Here is a 17,803-nt window from a genome sequence, read left to right on the forward strand (position 1 = left end):
TATAAACGCTTTGATCCCCCCCCATCTGGTTCAAAATGGGCAGCAACGGGGCCGGGGAGCCAGGGAGCCCCCCCACGGAATGACTTTTTTAAAATTTTAGAACTTTTAATTCCGATAAAAAAAAAAAAAAAAGTGTCCCAGTTCGAAAGTTCTTTTAACCTTTTCTTTTTTCATTTATTTTTTTCTCGATTTCTCCGCGGGCAGGATTATAAAACTCGCCCTCTCCTTTTGGGTTCGAGGAGCTAGGTTCCCCCCTCCGGGCAGCGCGCGGGGCGGGGGCCGAGGGGGCCCCGGGAGTTTTCTCCGGGGCCGGGTTGGGACGCGGCTGGTGAGTCCCGGCTCCGGCCCCTGAATTGGGGGGTCCGCGTCTGCCCCAAACGCCGCTTTCTTCCGTTTTCCATGTCATTTCCTGTACTAATAAGATGGTGGTCAAAGCAGGGGAGGAGAGCAGCAGCGAGTCGCCGCCGCCGCCGCCGCCGCGCCGAGGCTGGCGCTGAAACTTTGCCTCGCCGGGGACCAGCGCGCCCGCAGCGCGGCCGCTCCCGCCGCGGGGGCCGCCAGCCGGGGCCGCGCCGCCTCCGCCGAGCCGCCCGCCGGGCCGCCCGCGTCGCCCGGGCCCCGCGGCTGCCGCAGCATTCCCGGGAAGGTGAGTCAGCCCCGGTAGCCAATGTGGCCATTGAAAATGGCTTCGGAAAGCGCTCGGCAGTTTGCCAGCGAGCGCGGGGGCCGCGGGTGCAGGGGCTGCGAGCGGCTGCGGGGGGCGCGGGCAGCCGGGGGCCGGCGCGGGCGGAGCGGGGGGCCCGGGGCGGCGCGGGCGCGGGCTTGGGGGGGCGGTTCGTCCCGGCCCCGCGGTGGGTTAACCCTCGGCAGGTAGCTGCCGCCGCCGCCGCCGCCGCCGCCGCCGCTGCGGGATTCGGGGGCCGCCCCTCCGCCTCCTTCCTCCCCGCTCGCTCCTCGCTCACTCGCCTTGTTACAATGTAGCCTTTTCTCTGCGCCGACGTTCCGCCCGCTGACGGACGTGGCCGCCGACCAATGGGAGCGGCGGCCCGGGCCGAACGTTCGGAATGAGAACGCGGTGACAGGGGCGGGGCGGAGCGCGGAATGCTGGAGGGCTCTCTGCGGCCGCTGGCCTAGTTCTGGGGGCACTTTCGGCTCGCTGCCTGGGGCTGATGTCGGGGGCTCGGGCCCTTCTGGAGGCGGTGGGGCCTCTTCCAACGCCGCCCGCGGCGACTTCCCGCCGGAGGTGGCCGAGCCAGGGGCCGTTTCTTTAATATATTTTAAGTCTTAGTTGCCGTGTAGACTCTTCGGGAAATCTCTCTGGAGCGTAGCCTCCATCCCCCACTCGCAGTCCCCAAGGTGCTCTCTTCTGCAGGAACTGCAGAAACTTGACGGCCAGTGACCTTTCTGCGGTCAAGGCCAGCACGCCCTAAGCAAGTCGCCGCAAAGAGCATACACATTGATTGAGCGTTGGGCGATGCTGGTTGAAAAGTTGCTTCTGTCTTGAACTGGGTTGGGCGGGAGGGGTTTGACCCCTGGGATGGGCTGGGACTTAGGAAAGAATAATGTTCAATCTTTCTTCGTAGATGTTGGCTTCATGTGGGGAAAGGCTGTGGTATATAATTTAGAGTGGCTGAGAGGAAACACACCCAGTTCTTTGTGCGCAGGGACAGGAGGCAATAATGAGAGATTGCTCTTGATGCCTGGAAACCCTATAAACTTAGGGGGGTTTGTCTGGGCTGGGGCAAAAGAATTTTCCGTGGTGCCATATGCCAGTGGCACCCAAGCTGGCCTTTGTCCACAGTACCCTTGAGAGGAAGGGAGCTGTTAGGGAGGTGGGGTCCTGGGTCTGAGTCTCTAACAGGCTGTGGTGTCCTTACCTGTGGGGTGGGGGCATGGTCTTCACCCACCAGCTCTCTGAGAGGTGGGCAGAGTTCTGTGTGGCCAAATGTCTAAGAACCTGCTGGGAAGAGTCCCATATGATTGCTTGAGTTTAAGGAAAGTGGTTCTCTGTTGGGAGTCCTTCCCCCACCACTGTGTTATAACTGTATGACTTTGGATTTGGCACGGTTACCTTTGATCTCTCTGAACCTTGCTTCTCCATCCTGAAAATGGAGCCAACAGAACCTGTGTGGCAAGGCAGTTGTGAGATTAAAGGTGATAGAGATAAAATGCCTAGTCTGTGCTCCACACATGATTCGAGAAGTGTTTTCTCTATCTGGGATTATTGTGGAACCTACTATCCTGGGACCATCAGAATTGCCCAGCCCAAGACCATCCGATTCCAGACAGGGCCTCCAAGGAGCAGCTGGGGCACGGGCTAGTTCTCTTTCCTAATGACATTCTCAAAGACAAGGGGTTCCCCCTCCCTTGTCCCAAGAGCCCCGATCAGCCATCACAACCATCACTTCTGTCCAGCATTGACATGAGTTAGAGTTCTGTCCTCCAGACCCCTTGGATTGATGTGTTTCATAAATTTGTTTTCTTTGGTGTCAGTAAGACTTCTGTCATTTGAATCTTTCCTCTTGGAGTCTTGGATGTGGAGATGGGGTTTCCCTGGTTCTAGGTCACTGGCAAGTGTGAAGGAAGTAAAGACCATCGGACTAGGAGTCAGGAGTCACACGTTTATTCAGCTGCCTCGTTGGCCCATCCCCTTGGCTCTATCATAGTCATGACCGACGCACAGCATCCAAGGCCGTCCCTTGCCTCCTGTCCATCCTCAGGAAATATTCTGAGCCTCCGAACTGTCTACCTGCAGCTTCCCCTCCTTGCCAGTCTCCACCTCACAATCAGAGTGATCCGTTCCGAAAAAGCTCACATCAGGCCTCCTGTTTCTTGCTTAAAACTCAGAAGAGTCTTCTCAGCTTTTGGGATAAAGAACCAAATCACCCCCATGACCTAAAAGCTCTGGAGTGATCTGTCCCCTGCCCCTTCCTCAGCCTCACCTCACACCCTCCCCCGAGATCTCCCTGCGCTCCAAGTTTAGTTCTCTCCTGCATGTGCCCTGCCCTTCTTCTGGAATACTGGACTGCTTATGATCTAATGAATGAGTTGAGACTGGTAAGGGCAAGGTGGAGCAGGAGAGTGTCTGGGTAGTTCTTGATACTAACCCCTAAACATTTCCAGTTCACCCAGGCACAGGGAAGGATTGAATCTGGGGACCCTTGTGCTTGGGTGGGGCCGTGTGGCTGGTGGGTGAGTTGTGAGCTTCAGTGACACAAATCAGGTTGGGCCAAAGCATCTAGTGGCCAGTGCACAAGCCTCCAGAGTGTTCTTTCCCTGTGACATGGCAGGTAGCGGCAGGTGGGACAGCGGCTGCCTTTGCTAGTCTGTGTCCCTGGGTGGCTGTGTGGCACAGATCCCCTTGACAATGTCCCACGATGGACATGCAGCTTGAATGATAACTAAACCTTTGTTGTTTGCAACCACTGAGATTTGGGGGTTGTTTGTTACTACAGCATAACCTAGCCTGAACTGACCGATACAAGGACTAGAGGAACATTCCAGGCTGAGACAAGTACATACACACTTGTCTCGGGACTCGGGAAGGCTCACCATTAGCAGCCAGGGTGACCCTTTGGACAAACAAATGTGAGTCTATCAACCCCTGCCTGGAAAACTTTCAGGGACTCCCAATGCTGTTAGGAGAAAGCTAGAAATCATTTAGCTGCCTTCCAGACCCTGTGGGGACACCGTTTTGCATCCCTCCATTCGCTATGTTCCCCCTGACATGGCGCATTGTCCTGTCAGCCCTGACCATGCACCGCATTCCCCCTGCTTAGGCTTCCTCATCCATCTTTCAGCTTCCACTTCACCTCTTCAGGGAAGCCCTCCCTGATTAGATGGAGCCCTCCATGACAGCCTCTCATGACCCCATGTACCTCTCCTTTGCAGCACTCATCTCTGTAGCAATTTTATAGTTGTGGGTGTGATTACTGATTCTGGTCTCCGCCTTTCATCAGACTGGGAGCTCTGCGGGGGCAGTGCCTGGGTTTGCTGCTCTATTTCCAGGGTCTGCACACAAGGGCTGCTTCTGAAGATTCCCTGAGCATTGACTGCAGGTTCACTGGGTGCCGGGGGCGAGAGACAGGGTAAATGAACCCTGTTTCCTGGGTGTCAGGGCAGGTGGGTCCCGCTGGAAGGAGGCATCAGGTGTGGTGGACAAACTGGTCTGTAGGGTATAGGTACCAAGCTCCCCACACTTACAGGAGGCCGCGCCCCATAAGGACCACATTTCTGGGAGGTCTGAGAGGACACCCGGGAGGGCAAGAGTGTGGGATTTAACAAACCCTGAGGCTTCTGCTGATCTAGAGAGTATATGATAAGGTGATGGGGCCACAGGGTAGGAGATCCAGGGGTGATGAAAATAATGATGGCAAAGGAGTGAATGTTTATTGAGGGCTCTTGAGGGTCCTAGGCATGTCTCTATGTAGAAAGCCACTCCACAAGGTATGTGTTATTATTGCCATTTCACAAATGGGTAAACTGAGGGCCCAGAAGATGGTGTAAAAGATCCAGGGTTACACAGGGATATGGCCACTATTGGAACCCTGGCATTCTGATGCCACCTCCTTGAGGATGCCCTCTTAGAATGAAGACAGAGAACCCCAGACCCACCGAGGAGATACCCCTTTGGAAATGTCACATGGGTTTATAAAACCCTTCTAGGGGGGTAAATTCCCAGGAGGTGACACCCACCTACCCTTAGGGTTTGTGCAAACTGGTTTCTGGCCCAGAGCTGCTTGGTGGTCTTGCTGCCAGGACTGGTCTGGAACCATCTGGTACATCTCCACCCCTGCTGGAGCCCGAGAATCCTTGGAGGCCCCACAGCCCCATGTTCTCAGAGTGGGGCCTGGGAGAGGCTTCCCCACAGCTGGCCCAGGGGCTGCGCCGGAAAAATAAGCCGTGCAGAAAGGGGGGAAAAAAACAATGAAGAAAAAAGAAAAAAATGTGCTGTTATTTTTAAAAAGCCTGTTTCCTATTGCAGATTTGTATCTGTGTTGGAAAGCCCGGTGTTCGCGTGGTGCAGCCACACTCGTGGTGGTGTCCTTGGCCAGGGCTCTGTAAAAGGGGAGGCCTGGGGCTGCCTCTAGTTCTTCCTTTCTTCATCAGGTGATCAGGGCCCATGGGCCATCCCTGGGCCAGGTACTGTGCTAGGCTTGGGGGTGCAAGGGGAACCCAGTCTCTGCTCCTGTAGAACTTATGGACCAGCGTGGGAGGTGAGCAATTAACCAGGCAGTTAAAGATTCTAGTACAAGGATGTAAGGCAGATGGCCTCCGACTCTAGGTCAAGGGAAGCTTCCTGGAGGAGGAGGTGGCCTTCGAGCTGGGTTTCGAAGGATTGAGGAGATAGTAGAGAGGGGCGAGGCATTCTTATGTGGGGTATGGCTTGTGCAAAGGCCTAGACACACAGAAGGGCTTGGAGAAACTCAAGTAGTTCAGTTTCCCTCCCTATAAGTGGAGACTATAGGATCAGTCCAGGGCCACATTCTTTGGACAAAATTTTTTTCCTCCCTGTCCTCATGACTAGATTTAAGAGGAACACATATTGTGCCCCCTGAGGTCCCTTCTATATCCATTTATGGATGGGAAGCTCAAGCAAGTTCAGAGAGGTTAAGTGACTAGCTCCAGATCACCCAGCTATAATCTAATCTTTCCAGTCACCCGAGAAACCCACATTTATAAATGTAGCCTCAGGGGTGGCCTACCTGTGGTAGTTAACGATTCCCAGCAGGTCTCCTGGGTGCTTTAAATGTGGGATTTGATTTATAAGCCCTTGGTTTACACAGCTGGTTACAGGCCCTTCTCCCCACCTGGGAACCTCATGGGTGAGAACTTGCAGGCACATTTGGACAGACCAAGAGTCTCCAATGAAATGACATGGGCTGAAGGAGGCGGGGAGAGGGGAGGGGGCAGACAGCTGCTGACTGTCCTGCTCCCTAGCATCAGCCTCAGATCCCTGGTGAGTGCTAAGGGGCAGGGACCCTTTATGCAAAGCCACACCTGGGCCTCCAGCCTTCAGTGCCTTCTAGAACTTTCCCTTCCACCACTCTCTCTAACCCCCCCAACCCGACCTGTAAGGCCAATGGGGACTCCTCCCAACTCATCTTTTTCCAGATCCCCTGTCAATGGCCCCTGAGGCCCATGGGCTGGCTCTCATGAACCCCATTTTAGAGCTGAGAAGATGGGGGATCCCAGAGAGAAAGTGGCATGCCAGAGGTTGTACTGTTTAGGGAGTGACCAAGCTAAATCCCAAATCTAGGACCCCTTCCTCTGCACCCACTGTCCTCCTGCAATCATCAGAGTAAGATGGGGAATTCTGAGAGCTTTTGGCCCAGGCTCTGTGCCCTGCTTTCCAGAAGGAGTGGCTGTGTGTGGGGGGGTACGGCTTGACTCTGCTGTGACAGCAGCTCACCCCATCCTAAGGGGACAGAGGCAGCAGACCCGGGTCATGTGCATGAGGACCTGGGGGAAGGGGGAGGGGAGAGTGGCCAGCGGGCCTTCTCTGGCTCATGGTGGGGCTGGGGGCCAGAGTGGGACCAGCAGACAAGGCGAGCAACTTGACCTGGGCACCGAGCTGGGCTGGTATGGACGTCACCAAGCAAGTAAATATGGAACCACCCCCACAGTGTCAGCTTTCCCAGAGTGGCTTCTCCCACTATCTCCCACTTTCCCAGAGGGAAAGGGGTGAGGGCCGGGAAGGGATCCTGCTGCCCGATGCTCGGGGGATGGAGATGGCCGGCTTGGGAGGCTCTGGGCTGGCCGACGGGCCTGGGGAACAGCCCACTGGACCCTCAGCCCCAGCAGGGAGTGAGCCTTTCGTGGGGGCGGCTGACTGGGAGCCAGCCCGGGTGGACTCAGCATTGTCATGGCCCAAGGTACAGGGAGGTGGGCTCTGGAGGGTGGGTGGAGGTGGGGGGGGGGGCTTTTGCAAGCCGGGGGCCTGTCCCTGATCTTTTAGCCTAGCCCTTCCGTGCCCCAACCCAAACAGGGCGGCCTTTTCCCAGGGTGGTGTAAGATACCTCTTTAGACAGCTGTACCGCAGAGGAAAAGCTGGACCATCCAGAGGGCTGGTATTTAGAGAGGAGGTGAAGAGGTCAGAGGCTCAAGGTGTCCTGGGGCCAGGGGCGGGGCACTTAGACCGGGGTAGGGAGGGCCAGGGGGGTGAAATCTGCAAAGGAAATCAGCAAACTTAGCAGCCAGGGAAGAATTTACCTCCCCCCAGCCCCCCCAAATAAGACTTTGGGTCTTGGGTGGAGGAAAAACAGAAAGGGAGGACACAAGGCCAAGTTTTGGGCTAGGTGAGCCAGGCCTTTAGAAACATCAGTAATAGCCAAACTTGAATGAAGCTTATGAGTGTGGATGGGTCCCAGCACATTGCCCCATCCCGCTGGTGTCATTAGCCTTCATTTACAGAGGAGAAAGTGAGGCCCAGAGAATTGAAATGACTTACCCAAGGCCACACAGCTATGAAAGGCAGAGCTAGGACCTGAACCCATGTCTCTCTGATTCCTGAGTCTGAGCTCTCCTCCACTGCGTGGGAACTGTGGTTGGAGGGTATGCTGGGAGGGAAGGTAGGAGGGGCATCTGGGGGACTTGTAGGCTCCAAGCACCTGATGCCAGGTGGTCCCGAGAAAGTACAGCGTGGGCCAGCTGTGGCATCTGTGTGCTCACCTGAGAAAAGGGTAGGGTGGCCCAGCACAGGTGCTGCCCATGTTACTGGGTTGTTGGGACCTTCCCATCCCATATTTGGGTCAACAGATGTTCATGGAGTGCCCCTCTTGGGCTCTGGAGGGCCAAACATAAACACGTGATTTGATGGGTCCTGTACCCAGAAAAGGGTGGTCTGCAGACCCCCGCTCACCTGTAAGCGGGGTGTTACTGATCTGCATGCGAGATAGTTACAACATTGAAAGTAAGTGTCAAAAAACTCCTATTGCAACTTGACCATTGCTGCCTCATTTTTTAAAAAATTGTAATTTACAAAAGCATCAGTTGGCAACAGATTGGAAAACTCTCCCCAAATAGTGTGAGCAGCTCTGGCCCAGATCCTAACTGTGATTGAAGGTAGGAAGTGTCCTACTTGCTCGTGGATGTGATGGGGAGGGGAGCAAGTCATTCTGCCACCAGCGATGGGAGAGGGAGAGCCTGTTACGCTTCCCGGAGGAAGAGGCAGGGAGCTGGACCTAGAAGGACGAGTGGAAGTCCGCCAGGTGGAGGAAGAGGGCAGGACATTTTAGGCACCGGGAACAGTATGTGCAAAGGCAGACAACATGAGGATAGGGCAGTTCAGGGAAGGGCGAGTGGTCTGGGGTGTTTGGAGAACAAGTAGAGGAGATGGCCCTGGAGAGGGAGGCTAGGGCCAGACTTTGAGGGCCTTGAATGCCAGGCTGAGGCTGGACTTAACAAAACTGAGTTTAGGGTGTTCTGGAGGTGGGAGATAGAGTCAGAGCTGAGGATGTGCTTTAAGTCACTGCAGAGGCCATCCAGGTGGTGTTTTCCTTTCTGTCTTCTCCCTTCCGGAAGGCTGTTTCTTGGTGCCGGTGCGATAAGTTGCTGGAGAGCGGGCCTATCCTTGTTCCTTCGGAGACAGCCAGCCCCAAGGTTCTGCTGATGCCCGGCGGCCCCCGAGTCAGTCCTGGCTGGACAGGGGGGCAGTTCTCGGCCATGTGAGCAGCGGGCCTTCCCAGGCTGTCGTCCTGGTCAGTGCGTTGACCTGTGGTGTGGTTGGCTGGCCATGGCAGAGTTCTTTTATCCCCTGCCTGATGCTACCAGTGCTGTGAGCTGTCAAAGGGGGTGTGCCAGCTGCCCTGAGAAGTCCAGAGCCATGCCAGGGAGTGTGGGCAGGAGGCGGGAAGGCTGAGCTCTGAGGCTGAGGTGGGGGCTTGGCCAGGCCTGGGGCCTGGTATGTGCTGGTGTGGGGTCTGAATAGGAGGTGATCCGTGGACAGCCGCCTGAAGTGGCCTCCGGCTCGAACTGTCTGTCGGGTCAGGGTCAGGGCTAAAGCCTGCATTTGTGGCCAGAGGAGTGAACGCGTGGTCAAGGGGGACAGTTCACATCTCGTCCCGGGCCAGCTCAGGTGAGCAGATGGGGAGCTGCTGCCATGGTGCAGTCTGGGGAGGAGAGGAGCCCACCCTTCCCATCTGGGGCTGCTGGGAACAGCCCCTGGTGTGTCTGGGCCTGCCTGTGGCCACAGGTCTCCAAAGAAGGACGGCCTGCACAGCCCCACCTACACCCTTCTCCTCGGGCGGGGGCCCCTGTTCCCAGTGGCCCGGCCTCCCGTTCCCTCCCCGCGGCTCCCCATCAGCTGGGCCCCACACAGCAGGCGGGACTGTCTGGCTGCCCTTCGGTGGGGAGTCCAGCTGCCCAGGATCCTGCGGGATGGGCTGGGAGGCATTTGTAGCCCGTCTGGCTGCCGGCTTCAGGACCAGGAGTCACTGAGGGGCTCGGGTTTTGATGGTGGCCTGGCTTGTGCTTGGAGGCACGAGGCTTGTGTCCTCGGACCTCCCTGGCTTTCTGCCTTGGGCTGGCCCCACGCTGGACTCAGTCATAGCCCATGGGTCTCCCTGAGGTGGGGTGAGGGCGCCCCAGACCCGCTAAGCCTCCTAGCTCAGACTTCGTGCTGCTGCCTGCCTTTCCCAGAGCTGGTGCTTTCCCTGTGAGCAGCAGGCAGGACCTCCTTGCTTCTCAGGGGCCCCTCTCCCTGCACAGGACACCTCGAACCTGTTCTGTGTGGCCTGGTGCCACTTGTATCCCGGTTCGGATCCTCTGGGGCTGTGCCCAGGACCAAGGGGCAGGTCCGGCTCTTGAGCTCCCTGCTGCCTGTCGTGGGCTTCTCTGGACCGAGCATGGCTCTTCCTCTTCCTGATTCCCCTGTGTGGATCTGTCGCTTGCCTCTGCCCCAGTTCCTGGCTACCTGTGAGGCAAGGACTCTCTGGCCTGGCTCCCAGGGTCCCCGCCCCCAGTTTCAGGTAGAAACTGTACTCTTCCTTGGCACCTGGCAGTGGCTCCCTGCCCTCCTGAACACCCTGGCCCTCGGCCCAGGACAGTGGCCAAGAAAGGCTCCACTGCTCTTTCAGACTCACTCCTGTCTCCTCTGGAGAATCCCTCTGCCTGCTGCTTCCTGGTCCCCGCCTGGGGCCACAAATGGACCCCTTTCCAGCTGCCCCAGGCCCCCGGACCTGCAGCAGGTCTAACTGCTTTTGGAGCTCAGTTGTGGCCCCCTCCTTTTCTCAGTGCCATGTCCGTGGTACGGATGGGGGCCTCACATTTTGTGGGAGTCCACAGAGAGGCTCTGTGGATGACATCGCGTGTGGTCTAACGTGGCAGACTTGGGAGTTAGATACTGTCTGCCCATTTTGGCGTTGGAAAGGTTGAGGCACCCAGGGTTCAGTGACTTTGTCAAGGTCTTATGAGAAGTCAGGGGCAGGTGCTGGGACTCCAACCCGTATCTCTTGGCTCTTTTCTTGACCCCATTGCTGTCTTGCCAGGTAAGGTAAGGGCTCATCAACCTTTGCTTATTGGATTCTCACGGGCCAGGGCTATGACCTTGTTGGGGACTGGGGCTCACCGTGTGGCCACGGTCACAGCTGGGACTCAGTGTCACTGGAGCAATCAACCTTGGGAGCATTTCTTCTGCTTCTTCCTTCCTGAACTCTTGTCCCCACTATGAGGTCCAGAGACACAACCCTGACCCTTGGAGCCTGAGGCTAATAAAGTATCCCACACAGCAGCTGGGCCTGCTGACCAGGGGCTGGGGGCCTGCTGGAACTGAAGGGCTGGCGCTAGGAGTCACTGGGGGGAAGGGGAGAGGGAGAAACTGGCCTGTGCGTCCTTGCCCAAGTCACTGTAAGGGCCCGCAGCCTTCCCTGCTCCAGGTCAGAATGCTAAGCGCTTCCTTAAAGCCACTCTTGATGCAGGGAGAATGTGGCCGTTGCTCCTACTCGCCTGATAAGCCTCTGAGGCTCAGAAGGGCCAGCGAACCCACCTGGCCCCTGTGTTCTTCAAATTCTTTTGAATCCCTCCGCCCCAGTGCAGATGCTTGCATACCTCCAGGGACCCGTAGCTCACTCATTCCAAGGCAGCCCACTGTGTCTTTTTTATGGTGTTTTACTAAGTTTTTAATTAGGTAAGAAATATACAAATACATTTTTGTTGTACTAAAATCAAATATTATTTAAAAAGCTAAATATCGTCTTCCTTCATTACCACAATATTCCGGCCTCCTCTGCAGGGTTAATTGTCACTGTTATTACTTTGGTGTATGTCCTTCTAGATATTTCTCTATACATCCACTCACAGAACCTACAGGGAGATATGCCATGCCAGCACGCATGTGTGTGTGTGTGTGTGTGTTTAAACAAATGGTTACAGATCATGCTGTAAATGCTTTTCTCACTTAACATTGAAGCTAGGAATTGTAGTCATGGTTTTACATAGCAAGCTGTCATAATTCTCTTTCTTTCTTTCTTTCTCTCTCTTTCCTTCTCTCTCTCTGTTCTCTCTAGAGTAGCTACTGCTGGGAATGCGAGCCTGTGGCATTTTAAAAAAATGGTTGCACGATATTTAAAAGCCGTCCATGGAGACTTCTCTGCATGGAACCAAATGTCTCCCTGTAGGGCCCCAACTATTCCTGGGTCTCTTCTTTAGAAGCAAAGAGAAAGGCCTCTCCCCTGTCCCCAGGCAGTCCCCAGACGGCTGGAAATAGTAGCCACAGCCCCTGGAGACTTTTCTCCTTCACACCTGGGTGCTTCTACCCTCACTCAAAGGGCATGTTCTGGAGTGACCCCTCTCTTGAGCGCCTGTCGTGGTAAGTGGACTCTGGGGTCACTTGACCAGGTTGTTCAAGTCCAGGTTGTTTCTGGGAAATCTCCTTAACCTCGACCTCTGTGTGCCTCAGTTTCAGCCTCTGTAAAATGGAGAGGACAATAGTGTCTCTGTCACAGAGCCGCCGTGAGGACGGAGGAAGGGAACACGTGCAGCGTGAAGAATGCTGTGCCAGGCACTTCGTCAAATCCCAGTAATACTCTGTCCTGGGGTCTCTGGTCTGTGTTAGCTGCAGCCCCCTCCCCCCGCCCCCACTCTGCAGGCAGGGGCCCTGGGTCTCCTGTGGGCAGCCTGGGATGGCTGTGGCCCCAGCAACGGTTTCATCCCACTGTCCGCTCCCTGATTTCCCAGAGGAGGGGCCTGCCTGGGAATGAGGCGGGTGATTGGAATCCTTCCTGGCTCGCCCAGCAGGTCCTGGACTAGGACCTACAGGGAGGGAAGGAGGTCAGCCTGACCCTTCGCTTGGCGGCGGCGGCCGGGAGCCTGGGTAACGTAACCCCACACCTCGGGCAGATTTACCAGCTCTCAATGGAGCCCGTTGTGGCCGGGGATTTGATCTCCCTCGGCCCGCAGGGTGGGCAGGAGAAGAAAGCAGCTTGGGGCCAGCCTCTCCCTGGAGAGGCCTGGGGCCCCTCTGGGCCACACTGGCCCTGGTTTGGGTTTGCCTTTCTGCTCGGGAGGCGAGTCTCTGCCCGTGATGGTATGTTTAGTGCTGGACAGGATGGTCTTTTGCTCTTTCCTCCCCTCCTCCCCACCCTGCAGGTTCTAAACCACTTCTCATGCCACCGTCCCGCCAGCTCGCTCATCACAGCCACCCTGTGAAACGGGCAGCCTGGCTGAGGCCCTTTCACAGATGCACACACTGAGGCTCAGAGCCGTGGAGTGACTTTCCCAGAGCCCCACAGTGGGGCGCCAGTGGTGTTGAGACTATACCCAGGCTCTCTGGCTTCGTGTCCAGCTCTTTGTCATGAGGCCACCGAATGCGAGGGTGTTGGCGGAAGGTGACCCACCGATCGGCAGCCTGTGTGGTCGGTGAGCTCAGAGGGCTGGGATTATTTCCCGAGAAAGGAGAAGCACCGTAGCTGGCCCAGGGCCTTGCTCTTCCCTAGCTCTGGCCACAAACCCTCTTGGTGGCCCGAGGTAAGTGGGGGACAGAATGTGGCAGACAGAAGACTGCAGTGACCCTCGGGACTCGGGGTGCTCCTCCCAGGGAAGCAGGAGCTCAGCCATCCTTGGGCCCTTTTTAAGACTGGAGAGAGCAAGGCTCAGAGAGGGCAGGGGCTGCTGTGAGCCAGCAGTTGGCAGAGGGGAAGCTCAGACCCCCACTTCCTGATTCCAGATATAGAACCCTTACCAGTCACACCATTGAGTCACACCAAAGACCTTGAGCTGGCCCAGCTCTGAGTTACGAGCATGGCTGTTGGGGTCAAGGGAATGTGGTCTTGGGTCCTGGGTCAATAATAACTTCATATTAATTGAACATTTACTATGTGTCTGGTGCTAGACCCGTAACATTTCACTTAATCTTCAGAATAAACTCATGAAGTGGATACCATTATTATTCTCCATTTACAGCTGAGGAAACTGAGGCACAGACAGGCTAAGTGACTCCCCAGAGTCCTAATGGGGATGACACTGGTATTTGAATCCCAGCGGTGTGACCCCCAAGGTTGTGTGTGAACCATTCCAGTGCTTCTTAGGACCAGGAGGATCCTCCCCACACCCAGGACAAATCATACCTGTCTTCCTGGCAGTGCCTGACCCACGGGCCGGTGCTCAGTATACACATGTTGAGTGAATAAGCAACCGCGTCTTTCTGGATGGCAGTGAAGTGAAATCAAAGGTGGCTTTTCCCAGCATTGCTGGGAAGGGGCCACTTAGTTTTGATAATGCAAAGTACTGACGAGCTCAGGGCTTGGGCCATGGCAAGCTCGGGTCCCACTGGGGACACATGGGGTTCCGCTGCCACTGAGCTGCTCAGAACCCTGTCCCATGAGTGAGTAGTGCTGCTCTGAGCTACCGCACTGGCGGTCGGCTGCCTGCCCCAGGGGGCAGAGGTGAGTTTTTTTCTGCATGGGTGGCTGTGGGATGTTCCCATGGCTGGCCTCGGGCCTCCTCTGGGCCCAGCTAGGGGCCAGAGGACTGAGGGTGAGCACTGTGACTGTGACCGTGAGGGACACTTGCATTCCTATTGAGCACTCGCGGCCTGTGGGAAAACAAACGTGTTTTCTTGTCAATTTCCCAAGTCCGTTTCTCATCCAGGCTCAGGAGGTGAGGGAATTTGCAGGTTCCCACAGGCCTAGAGTGGGATTCCGGTCTGCTCCCAACAACGACCTTCTAAGGAGCCCCACTCCAAGTGCTCACGTGTGTCCTGTGGGTTCCAAAAGTGCGGTGGGTATTAGACATAACCAGATCACGGGGCCCCGGGAGGTCTCTGGGATGACTCCCGCCTCAGCTGTCCCCCTAGTTGGGGAACCCCTTCCACTCAGATTTGCTGTCTTTATAAATAGTTTTGATGGCAGGCTCCCTGTAGTGGGACTCAGGAGATGCAATTCCAACTCAGGCTCTACAGGTTTGCTGTGTAGCCTTGAGTAAGCCCTTTCCCCTCTCTGGGCCTTGGAGGACAGCCCTGGAAAGTGAGTCCATGGGGCTCGCTGATCTCCACTGTTCTATGCTGCCATTAGGGTTATGATTTATACCTCAATTTCTCGACCCCTTTTTAAGAGACTGGGATATTGGGGATCCTCCACCTAGCCAAGCTGGGACAACAGGGCTTGGTTCTGGTGTTGACTCGTCCTGACATGGTGAAAAGAACGTCTGAGGACTTGCCAGGGAATCCCCACTGGGTCGGCTGCCCTTGGCCCACCCTGAGAACTTGAAGATTGGCAGACAACACCCAGCATGGGGGGAAAGCACATCTTTTGGAGTGCATGAGATCTGGGTTGGAATTCTGGCTTTCCCCATGACCTTTGGCTATCTACCTGACCTCCGAGTGCCTTTGTTTCTCACCTGGGAAATGGGGAGGGGAAAACTGTCCTCCCAGGGTTGAGATGAGGATGGGATGCTTGAGCTTCTCCCCAGTAACCCACTGACACTTAGCAGGTCCCTGGTGGCAGGCACGGGTCTGCTGAGTGTGGGGGGAGGGCGGGGGTCAGAACCGTTCTGGAAGCCTTGCCAACAGCCCCGGAGGCTGGGTCCCAAAATAGAAGACCCCAGAGACAGAGGCTCCCGATGGCCAGGCCGGCCTCTGCCAGCCCCCAGGAGGCCGCACTGAGCTGGCAGCGTGGGCCTTCCCTCCCTCCTGGGCCTGTTGGCTGCATAAATTACTCGGCAGCCTTTGGGCTAATTTTACCTTCTTGGTTTTCATGAATCATTTCCCATCCGGGGGCGTGTGAGAGGAATGGCAGCGGCTTTGCCAGCTGGATGCCCCTGGGCCAGCCGCGGTGAAACGGCTGTGGTGGGCCCTGCTTGCACGTTCTCCAAAGCAAGGACAGGACACCCGGGGACCCCACGAGGGGCCCCCGAGGGCTAGCTCCTTTCAGCCGTGTCCCTGGACCTTTGGGTTATCATGATTGGGAGTCAGTGAGCCACAGCAGGTCCTGGAGCTGGAACTTGGGCTAACTCTAAAGGAATTTGGTATTACGTAGGGCCTGACTATGATGGCCCCCAGGGTCCCTTTTGACCTCGGTGGCGAAGCAGTGCGCAGAGAGACCCCTGTGGCCTCAGGTGTGTCTACCTGCCCAGCACCAGGAGTTTGCTCGAATGCTGAATTTTCACAGTGACCCAAGGCCAGAGCAGGCAGGTCCTGACGAAATCAAACCCAAGCACCTTGGATGAACTGGGGCTTGGATCGGGGAAGGAATTTGTCTAAGGTCTGTTCGATCAGTGGAAGAGGTGAGGCTACTAGTTACTGACAGTTTACCCCTTTGCCCGGAGAATCTTACTCGACTATAGTTATTCCCATTTTATAGAGGGGTAGCTGAGGGCACAGAAAGGAAGAGAACTCCCCGTCCCCTGCCGCCCCTGGTGACACAGTTGTAAGTGGTGAGCAACCATCCGCCCTGAGCTGTCTCATCCCTGAGCCCCAAGTTCGACACCACACTGCCCCCCTCCCCCGCCCCAAGCGCACTGACAAGGTTGCTCACACCCTCTCATCTGCTTCGTCCACTCACCAAGTGTGTAATGAAGCCCTGCCGGGTATCAAGGACCTTCCTGGCTCCAGGGAGATTTGGGAGCAGCCGAGCTGGCTGGAGATCTAGAGAGTTAACGCCTTGCCTGTTTGAGGAGTGCCCCCGCCCCCTGCCCCAGCTCTGGCACACTGACCATGTGGGACCACCTGCCTGCTGTTGCCAGGGCTTCCGATTTTCCTAAAAAAGCTGAACATGGGATTTTTACCTAAAATTGTCTGTTTCTTCAGAGTTGGCAACTAAAGCAAAAATAAAAATTGGAAACCAAAACCAAAAATCAGCCACCAGTTTTTAACATGTGGATCCCTTCTACAGACCCGTCTCTGGTTGGAGGAGGTTCTAATTATCCCCTCTCTTGGGAAATCCTTTACTACCTGTCACAAAGCCCCGTACCCTACCCCGATTGTTGTTGGTCACCCTCCATGCAAGACTGCCACCTGGGAGTAGTGGCAAAAGCATGGCTCTGACTTGAGTAGATTCCAGATGGCTGCTGTGCAGCCTTGCTCCAGGCACTTGCTCTTCTCTGAGCCTCTATTTCCTGTGTGAAAAACAAGTAAGGTAAACTGTACTCACTGGGTTTTTGAAAGGACTAAAGACCATAAGACAGAAACTCAAGTCAATCAGGATTAGGCAAATATAGAATTTATGCAAAGTCCAGGATCAGGTACAGCTTCAGGAACAGTTGGATCCAGGGCTCACACAGGGTCCTCAGGACTTGGTTTGTTCTTCTTACTCTGCTTTATTTTGTACTGACTCCAGTACAAGGAGTCACTAGGCTCCTTGTGTCACTAGGAGACACTAGGCAGGCTAGTGTCCATGGTGTCACGATGGCTGGCTACAAGCAGATCCATAGTGACATCCCATCCTTTCAGCACTCCCTCTTCTCAGCAGATTCCTCCAAAGCCCCCAAATCGCCACTCGTGATTGGCTGGGCCCTTTACCCTTCCTTGCACCATTCCCTATGAGTTGCAGATTTAAGTGCTGATTGGTTGGTCCTATCCCAGAATGGAACATTTGGAGAAGGGGACTCTCCAAGGACACCAGGCTCCTTGGTTCCAGAAGGGGGATTGGAGGCTAGCAGGAAAACCTACAGACATTCTACCCAGGCTGTAAGCCTTACGAGGGTGAGGACCCAGTTCACCCTGGGGTTCCTAGCACCTAGGACAGTGCCTGGCAGGCAAGAAAGTCAAGAGTGAATGAATAGCCTCCACAGTGTGCATTGAGCCCCGGCACAGAGCCTCGCATAAGCCACACCATGCCCCTCCTGCCTCCTTCCTGGAGGGCCAGGATAACGGCCAGGATAAACCTGTCTGATGGAGTTTCATGGTTCTGCAGGGCCCACTCAGTACAGAGCTTGCCAGCTGAGCTGGGGGAGCCCCGGGACACCTGTTTGTTAGGACCATCCTGACAAAGTGTAATTATACTCATTGGTGATCACAGCACCTTGCATTCAGAGGTATCATTTCCCCCAAATCCTCTCGTTCCTTGCTTCTTTACTGCGCATGTCCAGATGATTTATGTTTGTTACTGTTCTGAGACTGGGCTACAGGTAGAGCTCCAATTTCAGCAGCTGTAAAAAGGGGCCATAAACCACCCCGCAGGGCTGTGGGGAGGATTAGGCGACATAATGAAAAGGTGGAACACCAGGGGCGCAGGGGTTGGACAAAGTCGGTGCTCAGGCGAGCCCAGGTTCCCTGTGAATGCCTTCAGGTCAAGGTCTCCCCCAGGAGTCTTTCCACAGTGACGTTAGTGAATGGCCACAGGGGTCACACAGAGAGACAGACAGACAGACA

General features: G+C 55.7%; 1 protein-coding gene across 4 annotated transcripts in view; it reads left to right on the forward strand.

Annotated features, from left to right (window-relative positions):
- Nucleotides 1-254: 254 nt before the first annotated feature.
- The window catches only part of PRDM11 (PR/SET domain 11), an 84,212-nt gene continuing 66,663 nt past the window's right edge, over nt 255-17,803 (forward strand). Inside the window, exon 1 of one of the 4 annotated variants that reach the window (XM_059140534.1) lies at nt 255-646. Coding sequence is in view for 3 of the 4 variants with exons in the window: in XM_059140519.1 (XP_058996502.1) it covers nt 6,585-6,875 (291 nt within the window). In the remaining variant the exon portion in view is untranslated. Of the gene's footprint in view, nt 647-6,575; nt 6,876-17,803 lie in introns of those variants that run through there. The other 3 variants (XM_059140519.1, XM_059140541.1, XM_059140542.1) reach the window with 3 other exon arrangements.

The sequence above is a fragment of the Mustela lutreola genome, chromosome 1 (genome assembly GCF_030435805.1).
Source record: "Mustela lutreola isolate mMusLut2 chromosome 1, mMusLut2.pri, whole genome shotgun sequence".
Lineage (NCBI taxonomy): Eukaryota > Metazoa > Chordata > Mammalia > Carnivora > Mustelidae > Mustela > Mustela lutreola.